Below are 25,937 nucleotides of genomic sequence, written 5' to 3'. Positions count from 1 at the left end.
AAAGAAAACAAGCAGAAGAAGACTAGAGCAATAGAATAAACAACATCACAATGATCTATGGGAATATAACAGTAAATACTAAATGTTAAACATTACTGTGCAGCACGTAAGATCGACAGCGCACAGTGTGCTTTAAGGTAGGAGCCAAAAAGGGTGTAGTTTGTGTGTGTGAGCACCCGTGTGTACACCTGTGAGCATGAGCGCGCTTGTATTTAAAAGGTTCCTACATGTAATGATCTGTTAGAGGGTGTGGGGAGCCACAGCCCCGTCCACCAGGGCATGAAGCAGGTATGGAGGAGATCAAAACTCCAGACATCCAGAGGCCCTCAGAACACAAGAGACCAAGGAAGACTAACAGAGGGGCAACCGTGCCACTCTCCCAGAAAGAGCTGAGGAGAGTCCCAGATGAGGGGTCACTCAGCAGCCGCGGAGCATAAGCCAGGGGGGGTTGCAGTGACGTGCCCGGGAGCTCCGTCGGCAGCCAGCTGTGCCAGAGTGACCGAGCCCCAGGCCGAGAGGCCGAGGGCACCCCACCCCCGAAGTGGCCCGAGCGAGCCCCAGGCTCCAGGCCCCGATAAGCAGCCACCAAGGAGTGAGCCGGTGTGTACCTGGATTTTAAAAAAATGGAAAAAATTGATGTGTACTTGTTTCATATAGATTTTAAATAACATACCAGTTGATACTGACATATTTTAGTTACATTTGCAGTGTTGTGATGTTATATTCTCATGATTCTGTTCATTTTATGAGTATATCCTTCTGCCTTGCTTCACATATTTAATGCTGCTTGGCTAGTTTTAGTCATGCTAGCATCAGTACAGGTAGAAACAGAGAAACATCAGAGAATCTGCCATGCATCGCCCCATCTAAATACAAATGGAAAGTACGAAAATAAAAATATAGATAACTTTATTAAAGCAATCAATGTTCCCAGTGTTCCCATGGTGAAAACACATTTTTTTTCATATTATTTTCAAGTCAGTTGTTATCCAATTTTAAAACTATAAAATATAATAAAGTCTATTTTTATTTTACTTTGTTAATAAATAGATTTTTTTTTAGGATTTTCAGAAACACTAACGTTATACATAGCAAAATATCTGTAGCCGTATGACAGCCATGTATAGTAGAAGTCCAAGATATTTCTACAACTCTACTAGCGTTAGGTCCTTCCAGTCAAACTTTTTCCCCTCACTGTAGATTTCTTGCAGTGTTTGTGTTTGTACAAAAGTGTTGCGTTTTTCAGCCCCCGCCCCCCCCAAAATAAAAATTAATAATAATAACAATAAAACCTTGCATACTTTGAGGATAAAAGTTATTTTATAAATGTAGAAAGGCAGAACTTTAATGAATAATAATGAAGCTTGTTGAACTGAGTAAAAAGGAACCAACTGATAATTCAAAAGTCTTTTTGACAGTCAAAAACAATAATAATTTTAAATTATAATATAATTAAAAAAATAATTAACACAAAGATGAAACTTAGCTTTAGCAAAGTTGCCATTTTTTTTATTTAAGAGGCTCTAGACGAACTTGGTCCTACACCTAGGCCATTTTACCCTTCTATATAGGGTAAGGAAAGTTTTCTCTGTCTTTGAGTTTTTTGAACATGTTTTCTTTCAATTTAGAATAAGAAAAAATATTTCTTAATCGCGACATTTTTGCTCCTTCATACCAACTCGAGTGTTTTTCCCCCCTTCTTCTTCGGTGCTTAACGGCAACTGGCATCCTTTTCGGCGCATTACTGCACTATCACTTTGAGGTCACTCAATACTGTCGCCCTTCCTGTGCCACTGTCCTCCCACTTCACTGTACTTTCGACATTATGTACTCGAGCCAGCCGCCGTAATTTCCACCACCTTTAGAGTTACCTCCCGTGTATGGCAATGGGAATGATTTATTCTTACAAACTTCTTAAAGTATGTTTAAAAAGAACAAAGAAAACAAAATGAATGCATATGAAATATAAAATACTAAAACAAATATAAAAAACGAGAGTCGATATACTAAACCTGTAGGCATTAATTATTTCATGCGTGTAGTTATTCGTGACTGCGCTACACACTGAAAGCAAACTTCTGACAAGCGTCATAATTCGGTTACAAGAAACGTTAAAGTTTCATAACTGTATACCTGTGTCTAATAACAAATGCATAAATGTTGTTTGTTTTTTTTCATGATCAGTCGCACGGAAGTAGCTGTCAACGTGCGTAATCTGGGCGCTGCAGCTTTATAAGCAACTTTCTGGCAGACAATCACTTTTTGGCACACCACCTGTTGAGGATCATGGCCTCAGATTTGGTGCTGATTCTCATTCCCACCGCTTCACACTCGGCTGCGAACCGTTCCAGTGCGAGCCGGAGGCCATCACTCGATGAAGCCAAAGAACCACATCAACTACGAAAAGCAGAGATGAGATTTTGAGACCACCCAAGTGAAAGTCTTCCGCCACTTGGCTACGCCCAGAAATTCTGTCCATAAAAATAATTACGAACAGAATAGGTGACAAACGGGCAGCCCTGCTTAATGATATACAGCAGGAGAATGCATGGAGCACCTGTAATAAATACTGTATCAATAACAAGGTTAATAAAGTGTATTTCTTAACCTTTCAGTTTGTGGGTAATGTCGCAGATTTGTTGTACGGACCTGTTTACACTGTCTCTATAAGTTTTGGAAACCAAAAACAAAACAAACAAAGAAGTCTGTTTAGTCACTTGGCCACACAACAACAACTCACAGCAGAGCAGGAGTGGAGGGGGAGGGGCGCGGTTGGCCGGTTAGGCTGTGACTGGACAGCAGGCGGGAAAGTGATGTGACGGAAGTGAAAGGAGAGCAGAAGTAGATGGCGGGAGAGATGATGTAGAGGTGAAATAAGATAACGGGAGGAGGGATTTCAAGTGATCATAAAATCCAGAATGGCCGTCGTTTGGTGAGTGGAACCAGATTCAGCAACAACACCAATAAATAAGCATGTTGGGAGATTAAGAGTGCTATCTGAGCCGGTTCTAGACAGGCATACATGAGGGGGCAGACAGAAATGTAAAGGGGGCACATGATGGCAACTGAGGCGGGAAAGGGGTGGTGGTGGGGTGCTCTGGATTGTCATGTAAATGGATTGCACTTTGTCAGGATCTACCCTAAGATCTGACCAATTTGGGTTGTCCAACTGAAGGCTAAGCTTATGGTGGTGAGCAAACCCTGACTGAGGGATTTCTGGAAAAATTAAAACACACAGCTCTGCTATCACTTGTGACATAAATTAAGAGAGAATACTAAATAGCAGTGATGTTTGTAGGGTTACTGAAGTTGGGCTAGCTGGTATATAATGATGTGCTACGTGGTGGCTAGCTGCACAGCTATGCTTAGCATAATATAAACACAGTGAAGCTGGAAGATGAATGCTAACTGTTTTCCACTTGATAAAAGTTAACGTGAGGGTTCCCGATGGTTAGGGATAAATGTAATCACATGGCAGGATGCTGTAAAAGGACCAAACTTCAGTTAGCAGAACAACAATGGGCTGGGCTGGAGTTACATTGTAAGGTTTTAAAAACTGAGCTTTAAAATGAATGGTGGCAATGAAACCGAGAGAGGCCGACAGAGATCACTGTCTGTTTTTAGGTGCTTGTTCAGATTAAAGAAAACAAGATACAAAGGATTAAAACATGTTAAGCACACAACAGCCTTAATAAATGCAGAGTAGCTTATATCAAATATGACATTAACACGATGCCAATATTAACAAAACTAATAAGGTTAGGCCAAGTGTTACGACCCGGCTTGGGGCCATGGAAGGTAACATAAACGAGCCCATCACAAGGGAGGTCAATATAAGAAAAGGGTTTATTACAAACACAAAACTGAAAACTGTTAGTGTAGCTTACAGCGAATCACTAGGCAATTAAACAAGACAAAACAACTCTCACACGTTCAAATACAAATGAAAACTAGCCACTCAGGCAGAAACACATCTCAAGGCTACTCAGGCAGAACTCCCACGCTTAACCTGAGTTAGGCAAGCGGGGGTCAAGGACAGAGGCAAGAGGGACAACTTGCCTGCTCAGTCCAAAAACATAGTCTTCCCCTGAGTGAAGGATCCTCAGGCTTTTGTTGCCACAGTGAACACAGTTAGTCGCTTCATTGGTCCCTGGAGCACCATAAATCCCCAGGCAATCAATGGTCTTGAGGACTGGCACATTAAAATCTGGTGCAGGTGGGCAGGCACGGGTCCCCAGCCAGCCAATCGTCTGTGAGTCCTGGCACGCTTGGATTTCTTTACAGGATGGCCGGCCACTTCCTCCAAGACCAGGGGCCTTAACACCAAGTTTTTAAAAAAAAAAAAAAAAAAAAAGGAAATTCAGCAAAGCTTGAAAAATAAAACTGAAAACTAGAATAAAAAATAAAATCAAATGTCCATCAAGATCTTTACAACCAACAACATAAAATTTATCTTAATTGGCTAGCCTAATTCAAATAAATAACCCCTAAAGCCCTGCCTAATGAGAAACCTGACGCAGGGTCATTTGCATACTAACAGTGATTGGATGTTTAGCTCGGGGGAGGGTGAGTGCAGTGTGAGCCTGCGCACAAACAGAGCACGGAGGGAAAGAGCGAACGAGAGGTGAAACCTATAATCTCATGTGCCCTTTCCAGTGGATTTTTCAACTACTGTAGTAAATCTTGTCCATGTTCAGTTTGTGGGTAATCTATTAATTTCTTTCTCAACTTCTAAAAGAAAACAGATTAACCTGATTTTTAGATACTAACAGTCTCTTCTCTGGGGATCAGAATGGGTTTCATAAAGAAAGGGATGATGGATAGTTTATTATGTTTGGAATCAGAAATCAGGAAAGCTCAAACAAATAAGGAAATGATGATAGCTGTCTTCTTTAATACAGGCATACAACGTGTTATGGAAAACATTAAACCCAGAAATCTAGGCGTAAATGGAAAATTGTACTATTGAATTATAAGACTGATGAAAGAATATAATTGTCTTCCCTGCTATTCTCCTGTTCACACTCCAGTCCAGAAGGTGGGATAAATGCATCTGTAAGCTGATATGTCAAACGCCATCAACCCCCAAAGAAGAAGGGAGGAGGACAGCACTACTGTGGTAGAGGAGCAGTGTGTTTGCAGACATAGCTGCTGCTGATGAAGCGGACTGAACCTAGAGAAGAGACAGAAGCTAAAGTATTGATCCCGTCAAGTTAGTGTGGATCTGATACCAATATTAACATCTGTGTCACTTCTATTGATGCTTGTATTGATCCGCCCAGCCTCAGTTGAAGCAGCAATGAGTTCAGTACAGTATCTGAGAGAGTTCATCAAGGAGAGACCAACTGCTGTTTGTGAAGAAATCTTCTCAGAGGTTCAAAAAAACCATCATCCAGTATGAGGAGGAGATCAACCGTCTACACAGACAGGATATCAACCGGAAACCTGACAGAAACTCACACATCATAGGTATGGACATGTTTTTAACAATGTGCTGTTGAAGCTGAGATTCTTCAGTGTGATTAGCTTTACTAGAATATGTTAAACTGGGTATCCTTCGCTCATCCCAATCGGTCGCAGCAGATGGCCCGGCCCCTCCCTGAGCCTGGTTCTGCCGGCGGTTTCTTCCTGTTAAAAGGGAGTTTTTCCTTCCTACTGTCGCCAAAGTGCTCGCTCATAGGGGGTCATATGATTGTTGGGTTTTTCTCTGTATTTGTTATTGTAGAATCCACTGTACAATATAAAGCGCCTTGAGGCGACTGTTGTTGTGATTTGGCGCTATATAAATAAATAAATTGAATTTATCAGTACTGTAGTTCAATGTTCAGTGATGGACTATGTTGATCTGGTGCAGGTCGATGGTCACTGATAGGTTAGGTTTTAATACATTTTAATTCATTTATTTATTAAAACTTTTTCTCTAACAGATTCCAATGTTGAGTACATCATAGTGATGGGTCGTTCGCGAACGAAATGGCTCTTAGAGCCGTCTCTTTGACGTGAACGACGCGAGCCGGCTCCTTATCGCGAGCCGTCACGTGGGGTTTTTTTTTTTTCTTTCTCTCACCCTCTCTCTCGCACTTTTTTCCCGCTTCACTCTGCACTCTGCTTTACTGAATATTTCTTTCATGATTTTATATCATGCACTTTTATGCTCATTTAAATTCTTGTTTGCTCTGTACCTGTTGCTTTCCTATGTATCAGTGACAGTTATCTGCTTGCATACTTAGTACTTGCTTTGGTCCTATTTCTATTATCCTCCTCCTATTCTCTATCTTACTTGTTAAGCACCTTGGCATACCCTTGGTTTTTAAGTGTGCTTTATAAATAAAGTTTATTATTATTATTATTTACGCTGGGCAGAGGGGGGAGGGGCGGTAGTTACACTCAGTAGCACAGGAACAGAACAGGAGGGAGAGAGAGAGAAAGAGAGCCAGGGACAACAACGTCACATTAGAAAGGTATAGTAATCATCCACAACTATTTTTGGTTGCAGATGATAAAGGATTCAGAAAGTTTATTCACGCAGGTCCATATGACAGAGAATATGCATGTTCTTTTTGTTTTCATATTATAATTTATATTTAATTGTGTTGTGGTTTGCAGTGTTTTGTGTTGTTTTCACTTTAAATTTGTAAAAGGAAAAAGCTGAAAATTTAAATAGTTAAAAGTTGAAATGTGAATAGTTGGTTTTTTGTATTATATGATTTATTTATTACATTTTATGTGGAGTGAATAAATAAAAGTATATTTACGGTGGCCCCTAGAGACAAAGCACATACAAACTTCAAATCACGTAAAAACACGTACAAACTCCGAAGCACGTAAAAACTCAGAAGCACATAAAAACTCAAAACACGTACAAAAGACAACAGAAGTGCTCCAGGATGCTAGGGCGCAGTGTTGCGCTTTTGTTATCTTGTGGCTACACAAGCCAGCAAGTACCAACGACCGGATTTGGTGTGTGGTAGTAACAGGTAAATGAACTTTTTTTTTTAATTATTTGAATATATATGAGTGTCTGTGTATAAATACACAAACAATACACACATGCTTTCAATTGTGTAATTTAAGTGATCTAGTAGCTCTGCTTTGGAAGTTCAGTTAAAACTAGAAATGTGTTTTGGAGTTTGTACGTGTTTTGTCTCTAGGGGCCACCGCATATATTTATATATAAACATATATAAATAAAACCACTTTTTTTACGTTAGTAATTCCTTTTGTGCATAATTTTATATTATTGTTAATAATAAATTAATTAAAGCAACAAAACAACCTGAAGAGCCGGTTCGGAGCCGAAAGAGCCGGCTCTTTTTAGTGAGCCGAGCCGAAAGAGCCGGATCTCTAAAAAGAGCCGGAAATCCCATCACTAGTACATCAGGCATTAGTGTTTTAGATCATCTGTAAACACTGAGATTGTGCAGTAAAATATAGTTAGATGTCAGCGGAATACACATTTAACAAGTTGTTAACAGCCTTCTCTGAAGTTGAAGTGAAGCTTCATTTAAAAAAGGATTTTACACACTGATGTTTTCATGGTGGTCACATTGCATTTTAGTTTGGTGAACTTTGTGTCTTTGCTCACAGTGAGGATCCTTGCTGTGAGTGTGCACAACTATTTCCCTGAGCTTTTGTGTGTGTGTGTGTGGCTCATAATGGGTCATATGATAGGCTGATCACCATTTCTTGAGTTTTGATTCATGCTTTTAAAAATATTAGTTTTTATATCACTGTTACGTTCCCCTGAGGGGTCTAGGCGGTGAGGGGGAAGTAACAAAAAGTGTCCGGGTCAGGAAAAAGAGTCAAGGAGGCAAAAGGGTTAAATTAAAGAGTTTTATTAAAGTAGCTCAACTAAAAGAGACGGACAAGCCGCTATCACCATTTAAGAAAACAAACAAAACTCAGGCGTTGGTCAATAAAGTAAAACGTAAGCCAAAAAGAAAGAGAGCAGCTCACTAGCTGCAAACACCACAACCTCTCAGCTCACTAGCTGTAACCACTCACATGGCACTCTGGCCCATAGCTCACCTTTCCCTGGGGTTAAATACCTTTAATTACTGACGAGAGTCAGCTGTGTAAAAGGGAAAGGTGGCACCTCAAGCAGAAGCGATTGAAGGACACTCCCACACAGGCACCTTCAGGAGGAGGCCCTGCTAGGGCCGTAACAATCACTAAATATAAAAAATATATAGTTTTTGTATCACACAATAGTGATTATTGTTCTTGTGTTTCTTTATTCCTCAAGACCTCCCAAAACAACATGACTGTAAGGAAGAGGAGGATCTGGATGAGCAGCAGGTCTGTAACCAGGAGAGGAACTCCAGTCTGGACCAAGAGGACCCAGAAACTCCACAGATTAAAGAGGAAAAGGAGGAACTTGGCAGCAGTCAGAAGGAGAGCAGCTTGGGCTGAAGCAGGAGGCTGAAGGCATTATTGTCTGGACTGATAAAAAGCAGCTCAGACTGCTGGAGACCATCTGGAAACCTGTGATAAAGTTACACAGAATAGGTATGTAAAACTGTGTTGATTTAATAAAAGTGAATATAACTCACAGACAGCACAGTGGACCAGTGGTTAGCACTGTTGCCTCACAGCAACAAGGTCCTGAGTTTGACTCTACCAAGTAGCCAAGCCTTTCTGTGTGGAGTTTGCATGTTCTCCCCTTGTTCACTATCCAGAGACATACAAACAGCCGGGTTAGGTTAGTTGGTGATTTTAAATTGCTCATAGGTGTGAATATGAGTGTGAATAGTTGTCTGTGTTTCTGTGTTGACCCTCCGACAGACTGATGAACTGTCAGAGAATTGAAGGTCAAAAAGTAATAAGCAACATGAATGAATCTCTTCAGCCTGATTTTCTGTTCTTTATTTAAACACATTTCCACCATTAACTTGTGCAAAACGGTGAAAATTAGTACGTAAAAATTCACCAGAATGAAAGACGTGAAACAGACAAATCAGACAAAATCTACACAGAGACACAAAGTCAGCAACACAAGTTTCATTTTGTTCTGTTATCAGTTTAAGTTAAAGAATTATGTTTCCTCTGCAGCATGGAAATGGTAAATTTGAACAGTTTACAGGTCTGGGTAATATGAATAAATATTTCTATTCTGTTTTGGAAAATATGGAATTCAGAGTTTCTAAAGTTAAATTTCTTAGACAAGAAGAGTGTTTTCATGGCATTTCAAGCACAGCCAAAACGTTTACTACTGTGTAAGAGAGCTCTTCCCCAGCATGCCTTCTTTTAACTGCGGCCAATTCAGACATCCACATTCATTTAACAAAAAACAACATCTATTTATTTTATATATCAAAGACATAAGTAGCTGAACTTTGAACTTTGCTAATAAGAGTGTCAGAACTAAACATTTGCATCAGTGCCCAAATAATTTGTCACGTTTGTAGACTTTAATTTTAGTGGTAATGTGAGCAACAGGCTCACTATGTAGAGACCTGCTAATGGTTCAGACCAGTAAATATTTTCTCACATGTTTGTTTTACTATCATCTTTTCCCCTTTGTGCATTCAGATGCCCTACAGCAGCATGCTTTTGAGGAAGAGGAGGTTCTTACAGACCAGCACGTCTTTAACCAGGAGAGGAATCCAGTCTGGACCAGGAGAAACCAGAGAATCCACAGATTAAAGAGGACCAGGAGGAACTCTGCAGCAGTCAGAAGGGAGAGCAGCTTGGGCTGAAGCAGGAGGCTGATACCTTCATGGTGACACCCGCTTATGAGGAAAGTGCCTACAGTAAACCAGACCCAAACAGTGAGCAGCTCCTTTCTCACAGCTCTCCTGAAGCAGAGACCCGAGATAATGAAGAAAGTCAGCATGTGGACTCAGGAACTACTAGAAATACAGAGCTGAATGAGAGACGTCACAGTCAGAGAGTAGACAACCTTCCTGTGTCATCGAGTAAAAGTAGAACGGACACAAAGAACAAGTCTGTACAATGTGAAGTGTGTGGAAAAACTTTACAGGATAAATACAATATGATTACACATCTAAGAGTTCACACAGGTGAAAAGCCGTATTCCTGTAGCACCTGTGGGAAAAGATTTGCTGACTTATCAACATTCAAAAAACACAAGAGAATTCACAAAGGTGAGAAGCCGTATTCTTGTGACACCTGTGGGAAAACATTTGCTACCTCATCAAAGGTCAAAACACACACGAGAATTCACACAGGTGAGAAGCCGTATTCTTGTAGCACCTGTGGGAAAAGATTTGTTGAGAGGAACAAATTAAAGAAGCACATGAGAATTCATACTGTTTAAAATGTTAATTCTTATAAAATGTGGGACCGCTGTGAGTCATTGCTGAACACCTGAGGGAAAAGATGGTCCATATTCAATCAGTATTTTTCTATCTAGAGCAGTAAAGAACTCTCAGCGTTGTTTTTTCAGTTTATTACATTATTCTATTAATTGTTTCAGGGAAACGCTGATCTTACATTTCATGAAAGTTAGAGTTCTTTATGCTCCTGTTCTATTGGTTCATTGTTTAGGTCTGTTCATTAGTATTGCTTTATACACTATAATGGCACAAATGGACCAAAAAACAGTCCAAATCTTCTGGTTTATAATTTTAATCCTTTGGTCAAGTGAGTTTTTGCCACAATAAAAATGAACAAAAATGAGCAACAGTCAAGAATTGTGTTTATTCTTGTAAGGGAGCAAAAGTATGAAATACAAAGTTTCATGCTTGAAGGGGGAAGTCCCCAGTACTGTTATGTGACGGCTGTGTGCAGGCAGGAAAAGGATCCAAAGTGCAGACTCCGGAGACAGACGTGAACTCAAAACAGCTTTAATGCTGAACTCAAAAGGGCAAAAAAACTAGGAATACAAAATACACTTACACAGCCAGAACACACAGGTAGATAAGGGTAGATCGCGACACGGACACAGAGAAACACAGGGCTAAAATACACAGATGGAGCAATCAGGGAATAGGTAACAGGAGGGAAACACAGCTGGGGCAAATCAGGCCTAACGAGACAAAGGAAGCAAAACCAGACGCATTTACATGAGACACGGACTTTCAAAGTAAAACAGGAAACATAACACAGAGACTTGACAAGGGGATACAGCTGACAGGGGAGACAGAGCAACTAGAGAACGTAGAGACATAAACCATAAGACAGAACTCTAACAAAGAAACCAAAGACTAGAAATGATAAATAATATAATAAACTCAAAACCCTGGGTCAACGACCCAGGCATCCTAACAAGTACATTTTGTCAGTCCCACCCTTTTTTTGGTTTAAAACTGTCACACAATAGCGCTTTTCCTTCTAGGGGCTTCTCACAAGGACAGTTACGAGTGTGTGTGCACTATAATGAGCAGATAAATATTTTTGAAATCTGGGCGTATTTCCAGGCACTAAGTGTATTCTTGACTATCATACAGCTCACACAATTAGAACATTGCATAACTTTTTTTTTTCCATCAGTTTTCAAATCCAAAAAATACATTGTAGCTGCAGTGATTCCTTAATTAGTCAATGATTAGAGTTCAATTCGGCTGGGAAATATTAACTGCTGTTTTTGAGAAGTAGTGTTTTTAACACAGGAAACATAAAAAGAAAATATGAGAGAGAAAAGATGGACGTTCAGCTTTAGAACTTTTCTGCTCTGGTTCAAAAACGTCCTCCTGTTGGAGCAGTTTAACTGCAGCAAACCAAAGGTGAACACGGTGCACACGGGCAGAAAATAGATTTGTTTGTTAAAGTCACAACCTTTGGTTTAAGGTTCACTAGGAAACTGAAGTTCCTGGTTTATTGGAAACCACAGTATATATTAACCACAACCAAGTACTTTATTGACAGATATGACAGTGAACAGTGAGAAAATATACATAACACTGTTTTGTTATATTTTTTGCATGTATCAGAGACCTGATTAAATACTGCATAGGTCACTATCAGCATAAAGATTGCAATGTGTTGGTGACTGCATAAAACACAAGTTAGCATCAGAGAATATAAGGACATGGTTTAGCTAGCAATCATTTTTGCAAGCCAGAATTTTATAGTTAGCTAATTTAGTTGGCTAATTTACCAGCCACATAAGCCCTGGGAGTTTTTGTGTTTCAATAACATTAAAACCAAATGAAGGTTCCTCCATTATTCAAATTCCTACTGATGCTAAATAGAGTTGACCCTGATAGATAAATTCCATGGACTGTTCCCTTTCATGAGTGAGTGATATTGGTTTTTGGTGTCTTCTCCCTGTCGTATGATGAGGGTAGAGCTGTACATTTTAGTTAGAACATGGTTTATCATATTTAGGTTGAAACTAACTTGCTAAATTCATGTGAACTTCTAACTGCACTGAACTTGGTGAAGTCCTTATTGCAACACCTCTGAGAACAGCTGCACATTGAAAGACCATTTTTAACTCTCAGAGGTGCCTCAGTTGGTTTGACTGTGGGGACTGAAGGAGCATCTGGATCTGGAAACTTCTAACAACATCAAACAAACAAAGCACTTGACAGCAGTCAGACACTTTTCTTTTTCCCTGCCATGTTTTCTTTACAGCCCAGGTTTTACTGCTCAGGAAAAATAACTCTAAGGGGAAGCCTTTGTTACTCAGTGAGAAGTCAAGACTAGGGTTATTTTTTAAGCTCATTTAAAATACCTGCTGTACAGGCTATAAAAAATGTACATTTATGATCACTATATCAACAAACATGCACAGAAATACACAATAAAAACATAACAGTCAATAAAACAGCTGAAACAGCTAAAGCTGAAAGCCAGTCAGAGTAAACTGATTTCTAACAGAGTCTTAAAATGATCAGACAGCTCTTATGTTAATCGGGGAGGTTATCCTAAAGATTAGTGGCAGCCACCAAAAAGACTCTGCCACCATGTTCACTAGATACTAGACATATTTCTTTGGCTGAATGTGATTGTGCTGCTGATTTTTGCTGGATGTTTCACAGATGTGCTGAGCAGGCTCACTTTGACTTAAGCTACCACTGTACTGATTCTTTGGTAAGTGTTGTGTTTCCAGGTGCTGAATTGTACTATATGCTGTTTAGCCAACAGAAAGCTGAATTTCATTTAAAATACACTTAATGACAAGAGATACTTGACTGTTGATTTGGTTTACCATTAATAATCCTGGAAGTTAGACGACCTCTGGAAGGTGGACTAGCTTTAGATGAAAACCATACTCAGGTCTCTCCACTGATGCTTATTTTTAACAGTGGACGTCTTTCAGGATCTCTCTCCACCAACCAACATGGAATCTACTGCCTTCATCAGATGCTGCTCTCCACATAGTTTCATTTGCCTTTCATGATAAAAGTGACCACTCCATGAGAACCATGAAATACTCTTCAGCGTGTGACACAAATTTCCCTCTTGAATTCACAATGTGTAGTTTCATAAGCATTATATGTCTAAATGATGTAACACAGATACTCATTTTTTCTTGAGCCACAAGCATGTCTGCAAGAAAAATGTCATCTTGCCTTTCTCTCGTTGAGCAGGCATTTCAACTCTACTAAGTTAGGAAGATAAGTGAAAAAGACCAAACAATTGATCCAGGGCAGGCAAAGGCTCTTCCATGCTCACGAACAAGAGAGTGTAAGGTGAAGATAAGGGTTATTTGAAATCAGCAAAGCTTCCAGAAGAGCTTGTGAAAGATAGAGTGAGAGAGAAAGAAAGGAGAATAATTTCTGATCATTCTTTTTCATGTCCACAGGCCTCAACATCCAGGGAGAAACCCATGACAGCACGGAGGACTCATGCACGGCCCTGAAGCTTTACAGGAAGTTCCTGGAGCTGTATCAGGAAGGAGGGAATCATTATGGGACGAAGGTCTGACACAGTCTGACTTACACTGCAGCTGCCATCTTGTTTTTAAAAATGGCTGCCCTCCAGGAAAAGTAACATACCTGTATTTAGTTTGTTTGCACAACCAAAAAGCAAATTTGTTAATAGGTAAATATGAGGGTTGGGATCAAAATGTTGTGTTCCCTCTCTGTCTCTCCGTTTCTGCTCTTCAGAAATAATACTGATATTTTATGGAACAGCAAAACTGAGATGAACTTTTCTTTTTTAATATCCTCACACAGATTGACCCATAATTGAAATTGGAGCGATTTTCGTCTACTTTGTTTTTTTTTCTTCTCTCAGTCAAAACATAACCACGATATTGAAATATCAAAATGGAGCTGTTAGTGTGACCTTGTCGGTGTCAGACTTCAGTAAGACACAGCCTCACACAGCCTGCAGAAAATAATGAGCAATTCGCGCAGTTACTTTGCTACAGAGAGAAAAAGAGCGAGGGACAACAACGTCACATTAGAAAGGTATAGTAATCATCCACTATTTTCAGTTGCAGATGATAAAGGATTCAGAAATCATGCAGGCCCATATGACAGAGAATGTGCATCTTCTTTTTGTTTTAATATTTTAATTTATATTTAATTGTGTTGTGGTTTGCAGTGTTTTGTGTTGTTTCACGTTAAATTTGTTTAAAAGGAAAAAGCTGAAAATTTAAATAGTTAAAAGTTTAAAATGTAAATAGTTGTTTTTTGTATTATATGATTTATTTATTACATTTTATGTGGAGTGAATAAATAAAGTATATTTATGGTGGCCCTTAGAGACAAAGCACGTACAAACTCCAAAACACGTACAAACTCCAAAACGCGTAAAAACTCAGACGCACTTACAAACCCCGAAGCATGTACAAACTCCAAAACACGTAAAAACTCAGAAGCACATACAAACTCCAAAACACGTAAAACCTCAGAAGCACGTACAAACTCAGAATCACGTACAAAAGACAACAGAAGTGCTCCAGGATGCTAGGGCGCAGTGTTGAGCTTTTGTTACCTAGTGGCTACACAAGCCAGAAAGTATCAACGACCGGATTTGGTGTGTGGTAGTAACAGGTAAATGAACTTTTTTTTTTTAATTATTTGAATAAATATGAGTGCTTGTCTATAAATACACAAACAATACACACATGCTTTCAATTGTGTAATTTAAGTGATCTGGGTAGCTCTGTTTTGGAAGTTCAGTTAACGCTAGAAATGTGTTTTGGAGTTTGTACGTGCTTTTTGGAGTTTGTATGTGCTTTAGAGTTTGTACGTGTTTTGTCTCTAGGGGCCATATATAAACATATATAAATAAAACCACTTTTTTTACATTAGTAATTCCTTTTCTGCATAATTTTATATTATTGTTAATGATAAATTAATTAAAGCAACAAAACAACCCGAAGAGCCGGTTCGGAGCCGAAAGAGCCGGCTCTTTTTAGTGAGCCGAGCCGAAAGAGCCGGATCTCTAAAAAGAGCCGGAAATCCCATCACTACTGCTCAGTAACATTCAATATTTATTATTTACTGTTACTTGTGGTTATGTTGGTTGTTGCTGTGGATGCGGATGTGCTCATGTGTACGCCGCTGCTTTGCGCTGCGTTTGGCTGGGAATTGTTGAAATTAAATGTTTACATCTTTGTATATGAATCACATGAATTAGCGCACTGTACATCACCCAAAGAAATTTCTACTTACTAAATCTGGACCTGGATATCAGCTTCACACCAGCCATTCATAGTGTTATAAGTCTACTTCACGATCTTCTGAAGAGTCCTGAGTGTTTGGTGACTTCTGAGTGACTTTTAAGTTTAAACAATACTCTGGCACGGAAAAGGTTACGGCTTTCTTTGGACTTTTATATCCCTGAAAAAATGCTTCCTCTCTCTCACAGAATCTGTTGATTTCGGAGCCTTGAATTGGTTCAAAGGCCTTGACTGTCTTACTCGCCACATATTGACAAAAATATTCGTTTTGATTTATTTTATTATTATTATCGATATTACAACATTTCTCTGACTGTAATAGCTCGTTTTTAAGCCTCCCAGTTATCAGTATTGTGATCACACTATTGCTTTAATATTATTGAGACTATACAACACATTCATTCCTGACCTCCACATATCCAGCTGAACAGGATTACTATACTCTGTGTAGATTTACACATTCTTTCATGGAACATTGAAATAACTGTGTTGTGTAGATTTTTAACATATCTCCTGGATCATTACTAACTGTATGTTTAGTTTTACTTGTAGAGTTGTTGGTAAGACCAGACAAGGAGCTCAAACAGTTTCATTTTATGGTTCCCAAAACAAAACAAGCCGAAAAACAATGAAAATAATGTCAAAAACTTTTAAAAACAACTGTGTGGAAATGGTAAGAGTGTGCAGATCATCCAGCAGAGGGCACCATTATATCAAAAAATCGTTCAAATGTGACTTAAAGCTTTATTAAATGAAGCATGTCTATTAAAGTATAGTTACTACTTTTCAAAGGTGGTGGCTGTAAATGCTGCACTTGAAGCACAGTCCTTACCAGTTAGGGCATTTTAAAGATCTCGAGGTGAAATATTGTGGAATTTTTTCAAACTTGCTAAATGTGTCATTTATAGAAGAGAAATAACAGCTTTTGAAAAATTGAACGTTGATCTGAATTCTGAGAAAGCTGCAAAAAGTTAGCTGGAAAATGAACAGTGCAACAGATTTCACAGAAGCTGGCGGAAAAAAAACAAACTAAATTCATTGTGGTTGGATTCTGTTTTAATCAAGATTTTCATGGATTCATGCACATTCTCCACTTCCTGGTATCAAACAACAAACATTTTACAGTGCTCAGGATGACTTCATTTACATGCAACAATTTTGACTTTTTCCTTTTTTAAAAACAAAAACAAAATGCTTCAAATTCATATTTTGAATGATCACTTTCCCCCCTGTAAACCTCTCTGATATAAAAAGCTTACATTTAGATATGATAAAAATAACTGAGTCACTGACTCAAAGCAAATAACTATAAAATATGATACAAAATAAGCAGCCCGAGCATCTTCAGGTCATGGTGTTGCTCACAGTCCCATCACAGAGGGAAGCACAGCAGCACCTGTGGAAGGAGAGTGCTTTCAGTCCACTCAGACGGACCATCTTGCATCCGAATCCGGGACTTTCCAGTTCAGCTGGAAGCCTTTGTCGTAGACTTCGTAGAGCACCTTCGTCACGTAATGATTCCCTCCTTCCTGATACAGCTCCAGGTACTTCCTGTAAAGCTTCAGGGCCGTGCATGAGTCCTCCGTGCTGTCGTGGGTTTCTCCCTGGATGTTGAGGCCTGTGGACATGAAAAAAAGGTCAGGAATGATTCAAATGAAAGTGTTCAGCTTCAGATTACAGTGTGGATATGAGGAATTAACACGTACGCTTTAGTGCATGAACTCAAAAAAGCCTCTAAATACTTTGTTGTTCAGATTTAATTCCAAGATGGGTTTGATGACAACTAAAACATCATGAACTATACTGACTTCAGTAACATGAGCGGATTATCCAGTTTACATATTTGGATCCTAATCCCTCTCACAGTAATAATGTGATTTAATTCGATTACAGACTCATATTTGGATTATTTGGATTTGATTTTGTTTTTTTGTTTCTACTAACTTACCAAGAAAATGCCAAGCAAGGAATTTCAGAGAAATCATCCTCTTGTAGGGCAATCGGAAGAGGTGGACGGTGTCAATAACTTGATCTTTGGGAACCTTAAGAAAAAAAAAAAAAAACATTAAAATCAAAGCACATCTATAAAAAACACATCTCTAAACTATATGAACTAATTTGAAATTTAAAACTGATGAAATAACGTACCACTAAATTAATGACACGAAAGTCATTCTGCAGGCCGTGGCCGACGAAGCGAACTCCTGCATCGATGAGGAAGCGTAGCTTCAGGTAGGTCGACTTCAGCGTGGTCACGTGCTTAGATGATACTGTGGCATCCAGGTCTCCAGGTTCGATTCCAGAGTATTTTGTCAAATAGTCGACCACCTGGAAGAACAAATTGACAAGTTAGCGGGTGGATCCTTGAAACATTATATATTCATTCTTTTAGGTCATCGTGGTCTTTTCTCTCTGCAGCTTCTCACCTGCTCCTGAGTGGAGATGTAGTCATCGATAAAGGGGACCCCCTCGTTGGGCCCCTGACCCCTCACACAGGTGATCCTGGCCACAGACATCTGACTGGGCATGATGGTCGATTTGGTGCCGCCGCTATGCAGCACTGCTTCCTCCTGCAAACGCACATATTCAGGGGTCAATTTTGTTTTAAATACTTGAGTCAGATTAGCTGAACTACTGAAAATATGTACTAGGAATATTTAAAATTGTTTTTAATCCTATATTATAATTAATGATGCCAGACTTACCTCACTGAGCTTTACAAACTCAGCGTCCAGCCCCACCAGGTCACCAGCCTGCGGCATCTCACTGACTGTGAGTGGGATGAAAGTGGCGTCTGTCTTGCTCTGCTTCTCAGTCCGATATAAGTCGGATTTGACTTCAGACTGATTGTGCTGACACTCACTGCGGAGGTCGTATTTGGTGTGGTAGTTTCTCTTGGTGTAACACAGGATGGCTGGCACTTTCCAGCTCACATCAAACTGTGCAGCCTCAGTCTGAAAAGAAAAGGAGAAACATTTTTAAATGACTGCACACATTAAAGTTAGCATGAATAAACAAGCAGGAATCTTATCTAGGATCCTTACCTTCTCAATCGGCTCAATGAGGAAGTCATTGAAGAGGTACCACTGCTGGCGAGAGACTCCCTGAAATAATAAAATCATTTTGAATGTTAAAAATTAAACTTTTTGTAGTCAGCAGATGTCAAACTTTTCTTATCTAAGCGTCACTCACCTCTTTTCTTTGATGGTAGGTCTCACCCACTTTGATGTGTGCGACCAGATTACCACCCGTGCCAGCGTCCAGGATGTGCGGCACCGTGACCACCAAGTCATACAGAGAAGCTCCCTCCGCCTGTTCAGCAGCACTTAACTAGTAACAGAAAGTGCAAATAATTGTAAGATAAACTTTTTCATTGCACAAAAGTTGAGAAATTCATGTGTTACAGAAACAAAAACACTAAAACCAACCTATAGTTCAATATCTACAGATTAGTGTAATAATGTTTTAAAAATATTGCTCCTGGAAATATGGTTACTCAATTATTTCTTCAAGTGCAAAGATCAGCTGAAAATCTAAAGTCCTCACCTCCTCGCCCTCAGGCCAGCTGCTGATCTCCAGTCTCTGACTTTTGCTGAGGGACATCTTGAGAGTGGCGGGGATCCACATGTGACGCTGATCCTGATCTGTCTTCTGCATGGATTTGTTGAAGGCGTACTATAAAAACAGAAACATGGGCAATCATGTAAATAATGAACACATAAATCATTAGTTTCTTTGTTTCTTTTAACTGTATTTAAACACGGTGAATCAGTCGCTTACCTCGGCCTGAACCTTCCAGAATTCGGCCTCTTTGCTGCTGTTCACCTCACAGTTTATCACCAAAACATCTGGGAGACGTCGAATGTTGCGTGTCTGCACCTACAGTGTAACACAAAGAAATGATTACCCTGCACAAAAGGTAACAATCAACCATAAATGATTTGTCATTATGAGTGAATGAAAGCTGTAACTCACTGTGGGCTGATACTTGTCACAGTTTCCACACCATGTGTGAGATCTCTGCTGCAGGCAGATGCTTTTCTTCAGGATCTCAGCAAAGTCGTGCTCCTTTATTCTTTTTCCTGAAGTGTCAAAGTACAATGAATATCAGTGTACATCAAATCAAGCAGATATTTCCCTCTGCTCATTCAAAAACTAAATTAATTCAAACCATTATGTAATCATTAATAGTTCAAGCTTCAAAGACAGAGTAATTCACAGTCACAGATATCCATGCTCTCAGTGCTCTCAGACTCACCTTGAGAGTCGGGGTAATGCATGTTGAAGAGCGACATGAGGGAGGAGTGGACTGTTTCTATGCCACAGAGACACAGGCTGCGGTTCTCAACGTCAGAACAAAACAGCTCTCTAATGACAGAGTCGCCAGAGGAGCCCAGAGAACTGCAACACAAACACAAATCACAGTTTCAGAAACCAGAAGGAAAACTCTGCATTTATAAACAAACATAATGATAAGACTGGGACAGTGTCCAGTAAGAATGCAGGTCAACAACGATGTGTTTTACCTGCTCCTGGTCGTCCTGTAGGCCTGTGGATCCTCCTGCTCCTGTGTCTCCTGGAAGAGCTGGTAGAGGATGAAGTGATTCCATCTCTGGATTATGCGACCTAGCTCGACTGTTCCTGTCGTCTCCTCACAGTTTGAGAGGATCAGGCCCATCTCTTTGGCTTCAGGGACGTTTCGAAGTGCTCTGAGGAAGTTGCTGGCCTTAAGGAAGAAGACATTAGAGGTTACTTTGGGCAGTCACAACAAAATGAGTAAGAGCCTTGCAATCCCCAACAGATTGAAAAAAAAAAGAAAGAAAGAAACTTACCTGACATGGATCTCCTTGTGACAAATCCAACATGTGGAAGAGGAAGCCGAGTTCACAAGCCAAACAAAACTCCTTGTGGCACAAATGATTCTGAACAAGGCAGCGAACTGGCTCCAGGAAGTATAACACCTAATATGCAAACATAAAAGACCCATGGAACATTTGACAAATTGTCTCATATTAAAAATTAAATGTACACATTGTGAATCTTCAGCTTCTTACCTGGATCATGCAGTTACAGTAGGCGTTGGGAATCTGCGGCTCCAGGCCAGCAAACAACGTCCTGTTGTAATGTTTGAAGTCAAAATCTTCCCGTCCACGTTTAGAGTATTTAATTGTCACCTGAAGCACAACAAACACATCTTTGTCACATGTTTTGGAAATCAAAGCTTGTAGCAACACTCTAGAAATTCTTACATATCATAATTAACTGTATCTCTATGAACACCAGGGTGAAACATAGCAAGTCCAACCTTTCTGTACTTTTCGGGAACAGTGTGAAGGAGCGGCTCTTCATCACTCTCTGCTGGAGATTCAGGGACGTGGTTGTAATAACCAGGTGTCCCTTCTTTATTTGCAGGGACCTGCAAACAACAAACAGGGGAAAAAACTTAAAATACACCATGTGGAGATGGGTTTAACTTTTTTTGTAAATTTATTACAATATTGTAAAAATGACAGTTTAAAAGAGCAACAAGTTTTTTACATACCTGGTTACAGGGGCAGGCGTAAGGATTTTCCACATAACTGTTGAAGCCAACAGTTTCAATAGTTTGTGGGATTTCTGGGTCCATCCCAGGAGCCCATCTGTTGAAAAGAAACATGTTTTAGATGGAAACCTTTAATGGGAACTACATGAGACTCTAATTTTGAGAACTGCTTTTAAAATATTGAGCAAACCATTTATATCAACTGGGGAAGACTCGACATTATCTTACAAACTTTTATTGAATCTGACAACAATATTTATGAACGCTCTAATGCAAACTCTTCAGTCTCGTTAGTGATTGTGTTACCTTGAGCTGGGTGTAGCCTGGGCAGTGGGGATGGGAGAGCAGGGCTGCAGGTTATGATTCCAGGTCAGCTGAGGCTGTGCATCCACAACGCAGGGCTCTCTGGAGTAGACGTTAAACATAACGTCCCGAGTATCGGACCAGAGACGCACACATCCCCCCGAATCTCCAAAGGCTAAGGCTTGTTTGCTGGATGAGACCTCAAAACTTGTGAGAAAGTGGCCGTTTGTGTTGACGTGGAAAATATCCGCCACGTTGGCGAGGCCAGTGGGCTCACAGAACTGACACTCACCTGGAAAAAGACACAGAATGCAGGCAGTTATAGCAAAGCCACAAATCACACAAAGAAATTGTGTGTCACATTTTTTGGCCAAACATAGTAAGACTATGCTACAGAAAACTGGACTAAAGAATCCTGTAGCCAGCTTCATACCTGTCTGTGAGATGATTGCGAGCCGTGACGTGTAGGTAGGAATGAAGCGCACGAAGAAGGGATCCACATGCACCCAAAGGGGGGTTGCAGCTCGCATCATGCGGAGGTCATACACCATGAGGAAACGTTCATTCAGCCCTCGGCTGGAGAACCCATTCACAGCCAAAAGGTTTCCGTGAACATCAAAGTCTGACAGGCCGCCAGGAAATGCGTCAAACTTTTGTGTCCTGAATGTGCGCAAGTCTCGAAGGGTCACCTGTTATCAGCAGAGGGTCAGTGTTAGAGAGATATAAACCAAACCTCATCAAACTGATGCAATCAGGTGATACTTACTTTGCCAGAAGGGTGCCCAAAGAAGAAGAAACGATTGGTCTGACGCATTATTGTCACTCCAGGTGCCTCCACTGTGAACTGGAAGGACAATCGAGACAGCAGACAGTCAGACACTCGCTGTGAAGTCAGTTGTATGATGTGCCAGTGGTGTAAGCATAGATAGTTGTGGATTTTGATAAACATAAGCCTGGTGTCTTACTTTTTGAGTTTCTTGAAGTGTGTTCATGTCAACTTCAACCACATAGTTTTGTAATCCCCCCATGAGCAGCATGTTATCAGTCATGAGGAGACTGTGCATATCAGCTCCTTCTTCCATCCTGCAAAGCACCAAAAATTGCCATTAATTCAATAACATAAGGAATAATTTCACAGCTTCAGGTCATCAACAGTCAATGTAACACTTACCGATAATCAAACATGACGAGGCCTCCACGAGTGTAACATCTGAGGTTGCACTCAGAAAGGAACAGCACGCCTGTGTCCAAACTCTGCATGTGTCTGATGGCATCAGTTGCATGCACTTGGAAAGAAGAGTAGCGTGCCATCGTAGGTCCAAGGAAGGATTTTACATGACCCTAAGAGAAGAGCACAAATATTATTAAACAGTGCAAAGTTTAAGGTGAATGTAGAAGAAACAAACTCTGCTGAAGCATCATTTTGGCTCTTACCGTGTAGTTTCCCATCCAGAGCATTTCCCGCTGCAGGTCAAAATGTGTTGCAGTGACGGGGATGCCAGCTTCTGAAACTTTACTGTGCAGCTCAGAAAAAATCCCCTTCCTTACGTGCACAGGTTTAGGAACGGTCACAGCCAGCTCCTGTGTGTACATTCTCACGTCTTGGTGGAGGTTTGGATTCAGATATGAGTTCATGGTGGGCTCCAGTCCCCCAGGAGTCCACTGAGGAGACCAGTGAGGAGTCCAGTGAAGAGAGTTCATAGTCCTGTGATGGTTGGCCCAGTATTCACCTAATCTTTTGTTGAGAGCTTCAAAAATCTTCTTGAGTTCAGCTAAATCAGCCTGCAGAGGAACTGGAACTTCTGTAAATAGTAGTACTTGCAGGTTTAATCCTGATCTCTTGAAATGAAGAAAACTGGAGTCCAGATCTAAAGTCTGATGGAGAGAGCCACGTATTTAACCTCCACTGGGATTCAAGGCGGTCCTAAGAGTCGTTGACTGTCCCTGCATTAAACGTTAGGCTCACAGGTTTCAGGGTCTGAATCAAGGTGGGTGTGGCTGAGTTTACATGAATACAGGTGTGAATTCTTTGGGAGACGTGGGCATCGTGTCATCATTAAGCCCGCATTAAGGTGTCAGAGGGGGTTGACCCAGTTTTTGCCTGAGCGTGTTGTTTCTGAATTGCACCAAGATAATGAGTTTGATCAGACTGGGAGGACCTCGTTTAGCACGCTTAATCCACACCTCGATTAACAGCCGTCGTCAACAGGTCGTCAAAAGCACTAAATTCCTTGGTGTCCGAGATGCACCAGATGTTGAGTTTGATTCTTCTGAGCTTCTCCAACAAATTTGCTGCATGTTGGACGACAGTTATGTTACACATATTGTAACAAACTAACCATGATTTAATCAATCAAATGGTCCTTTAGCGTGACTGTTGTTAAAATTCACTGGATTAATGTCAGAGTTCAGTCTTCATCCTGTGTATCCAGGTAGTTGTTGTTCTGAAGTGGTGATCAAAAAGTTGTGGAAATGGATCCATATAGATGAAAAACATTATCATCAGCGGTGAATTCAACATTTCAGTAACAATTAAAATAAAAATTGACTGGATTAATCTCAGAGTTCAACATTGATTAAATAAAATTAAAGTTTTAAACTTTACAGGTTTTATTTTCTCATCCAATTAATGAAAAATACAACTTTTGGTTGAGCCCTAGCTGAAACCATATAATCCAAATTTGATGCCCTCATTGGTTGAGTCAGTTCAATTGAAGCTGATAGTTGACTGTTGATTAAAGATATTTTCAGCTATTGTCTGTTATCTGTTTCAGTGGTATTGATTAACCTTGGAATGGTGATTGTTTGGTTTTAATTAACAAAGGACCATCAGCACTTGTCCAAACTGCATTTGTGTGAATAAAATAAATGACAACCAACATTCAAAAACACAAAAATGAGCACTTTTATTGATTTCATCATGTTCCTGTTTCCATCAGTGGTTTATTCAAAAAAAACTAGCTATAACAAGTTTATGATCTTACAATAAAGACACTTAAGTCATTTTCCTCAGCCTGTGCTTTTCTGGGTCAACTTCCTGTTTCACGTTTGACCCACTCACCCGTGTCACAGCAATAGAACATGAAAATTTAAGCTTTTTAACTTTTTTAGCAAAGAATTTAACTCAGGAAAATAAACCCTGTGTAGCCTTAATTCAGCTTTTAACATGTTTAGTGTTACTAACAAAGAAAAGATCCACAGACATGAATTGGGCCGAAACAAAAGAAAAAGTCCTTTATGGGGCAGGCTTGTTGGAGATCAGGCGGGGCTCATTTAACCCTTCTGATTCACACCTTGATTACCAGCTTGAAACCTGTGACCCTAAAAACAAAGACAAGCTCAACGACTCTCAGGACCACACCAACCATAAAATTAAACAACAGTTTGTCCCATTTTTGGAAAACATCTTTTGCTCCTGGAGTAAAATAAAACAAATACTATAAAGATTAGTTTCATGTGGTTTGAGCGACTTCCTGTATCTGTCCTTGTGGCAGCAGAGTTAGAGAAAGTGTGCAGCAGATTAGTTTGAATTTCAAACACAATTTGTCTAAATGTTGAAAAAGCCTGAATATTTAAATACTGTTTAAGTCTTCTTTGATCTTTTATTTCACAGTCTGACTTACACTGCAGCTGCCATCTTGTTTTTAAAAATGACTGCCCTCCAGGAAAAATAAAATACATATATTTGTATTACACGAACATTGCCAAGTCATTTACTGGCTAATAACTTATATTTATCAATTACATTTAGTACATTTAGGACCTCTGAAGGGTAACATCCTCTAGTGTCTCAAAAATGTTTTTACTTGCTGGTTTGACACAACCTGAGCTGTGATCTGATGAATGTTAACATTCAGTTCAACCTTTGTCCCATTTATCTACATTATATTTCATCCATATGCACAATGAAACAAATTGTTTATGCATTTCTCATTTTACTCAATCCATTTCCTGCTCCCTTTAAATACTCTAAAGACACGCCTTCTTAATACAGACTGGCTTATAAAAGAGCTGCAATTGAGGCAGGCTTCCTCTTTACTGGGAAAACAAGATGGTCACCAACCTGCAAAACACTTTGTTACATAAATGCTTCCCAACACAGTGACTCAGTTGTTTTTATCATATCTAAATGTAAGCTTTTTATATCAGAGAGGTTTACAGGGGGGAAAGTGATCATTCAAAATATGAATTTGAAGCATTTTGTTTTTATTTAAAAAAAAGGAAAAAGTCAAAATTGTTGCATGTAAATGAAGTCATCCTGAGCACTGTAAAATGTTTGTTGTTTGATACCAGGAAGTGGAGAATGTGCATGAATCCATGAAAATCTTGATTAAAACAGAATCCAACCACAATGAATTTAGTTTGTTTTTTCCGCCAGCTTCTGTGAAATCTGTTGCACTGTTCATTTTCCAGCTAACTTTTTGCAGCTTTCTCAGAATTCAGATCCACGTTCAATTTTTCAAAAGCTGTTATTTCTCTTCTATAAATGACACATTTAACATGTTTGAAAAAAATGTCCTCAATATTTCACCTCGACATCTTTAAAAT

The 25,937-nt window shown here is 39.8% G+C and overlaps 1 protein-coding gene and 1 pseudogene across 2 annotated transcripts; one reads left to right on the top strand and one right to left on the bottom strand.

Moving 5' to 3' along the window:
- Positions 1–2,806: 2,806 nt before the first annotated feature.
- LOC146364776 (uncharacterized) lies at positions 2,807–9,698 on the top strand (annotated as a pseudogene). The gene is made up of 4 exons (XR_014798832.1): positions 2,807–2,932; positions 5,031–5,469; positions 8,246–8,508; positions 9,532–9,698. The product of XR_014798832.1 is annotated as an uncharacterized LOC146364776 (transcript).
- A 6,559-nt stretch (positions 9,699–16,257) lies between these two features.
- LOC146364775 (PAN2-PAN3 deadenylation complex catalytic subunit PAN2-like) lies at positions 16,258–23,399 on the bottom strand. The gene is made up of 22 exons (XM_084917237.1): positions 22,824–23,399; positions 22,561–22,730; positions 22,355–22,472; positions 22,156–22,233; positions 21,823–22,078; positions 21,393–21,681; positions 21,087–21,183; positions 20,850–20,960; positions 20,599–20,718; positions 20,377–20,505; positions 20,071–20,270; positions 19,803–19,945; positions 19,520–19,626; positions 19,325–19,423; positions 19,091–19,219; positions 18,737–18,874; positions 18,589–18,648; positions 18,250–18,498; positions 17,971–18,114; positions 17,693–17,872; positions 17,493–17,586; positions 16,258–17,162 (listed from the first exon to the last, which is right to left on the bottom strand). Exons 1-22 carry the CDS (start codon positions 23,088–23,090, stop codon positions 16,969–16,971), a joined length of 3,372 nt encoding a protein of 1,123 aa, XP_084773363.1. The 5' UTR covers positions 23,091–23,399; the 3' UTR covers positions 16,258–16,968.
- Between the last annotated feature and the right edge of the window lie 2,538 nt (positions 23,400–25,937).

This window comes from Perissodus microlepis, chromosome 20 (genome assembly GCF_051167445.1).
Source record: "Perissodus microlepis isolate ML-2025 ecotype Zambia chromosome 20, ASM5116744v1, whole genome shotgun sequence".
Classification (NCBI taxonomy): Eukaryota; Metazoa; Chordata; class Actinopteri; order Cichliformes; family Cichlidae; genus Perissodus; species Perissodus microlepis.
This window is presented reverse-complemented; position numbering and strand designations above follow the sequence as displayed.

Excerpts from the sequence above, each read along its gene's own strand:
- LOC146364775 (XM_084917237.1), bottom strand. The coding sequence starts at position 23,090 with ATGAACTCTCTTCACTGGACTCCTCACTGGTCTCCTCAGTGGACTCCT. Across the intron at positions 22,234-22,354 it reads CACTTCAAGAAACTCAAAAA|TTCACAGTGGAGGCACCTGG; the intron begins GTAAGACACCAG and ends TTGTCCTTCCAG. Across the intron at positions 18,115-18,249 it reads AGTTTGTAAAGCTCAGTGAG|GAGGAAGCAGTGCTGCATAG; the intron begins GTAAGTCTGGCA and ends GTGCGTTTGCAG.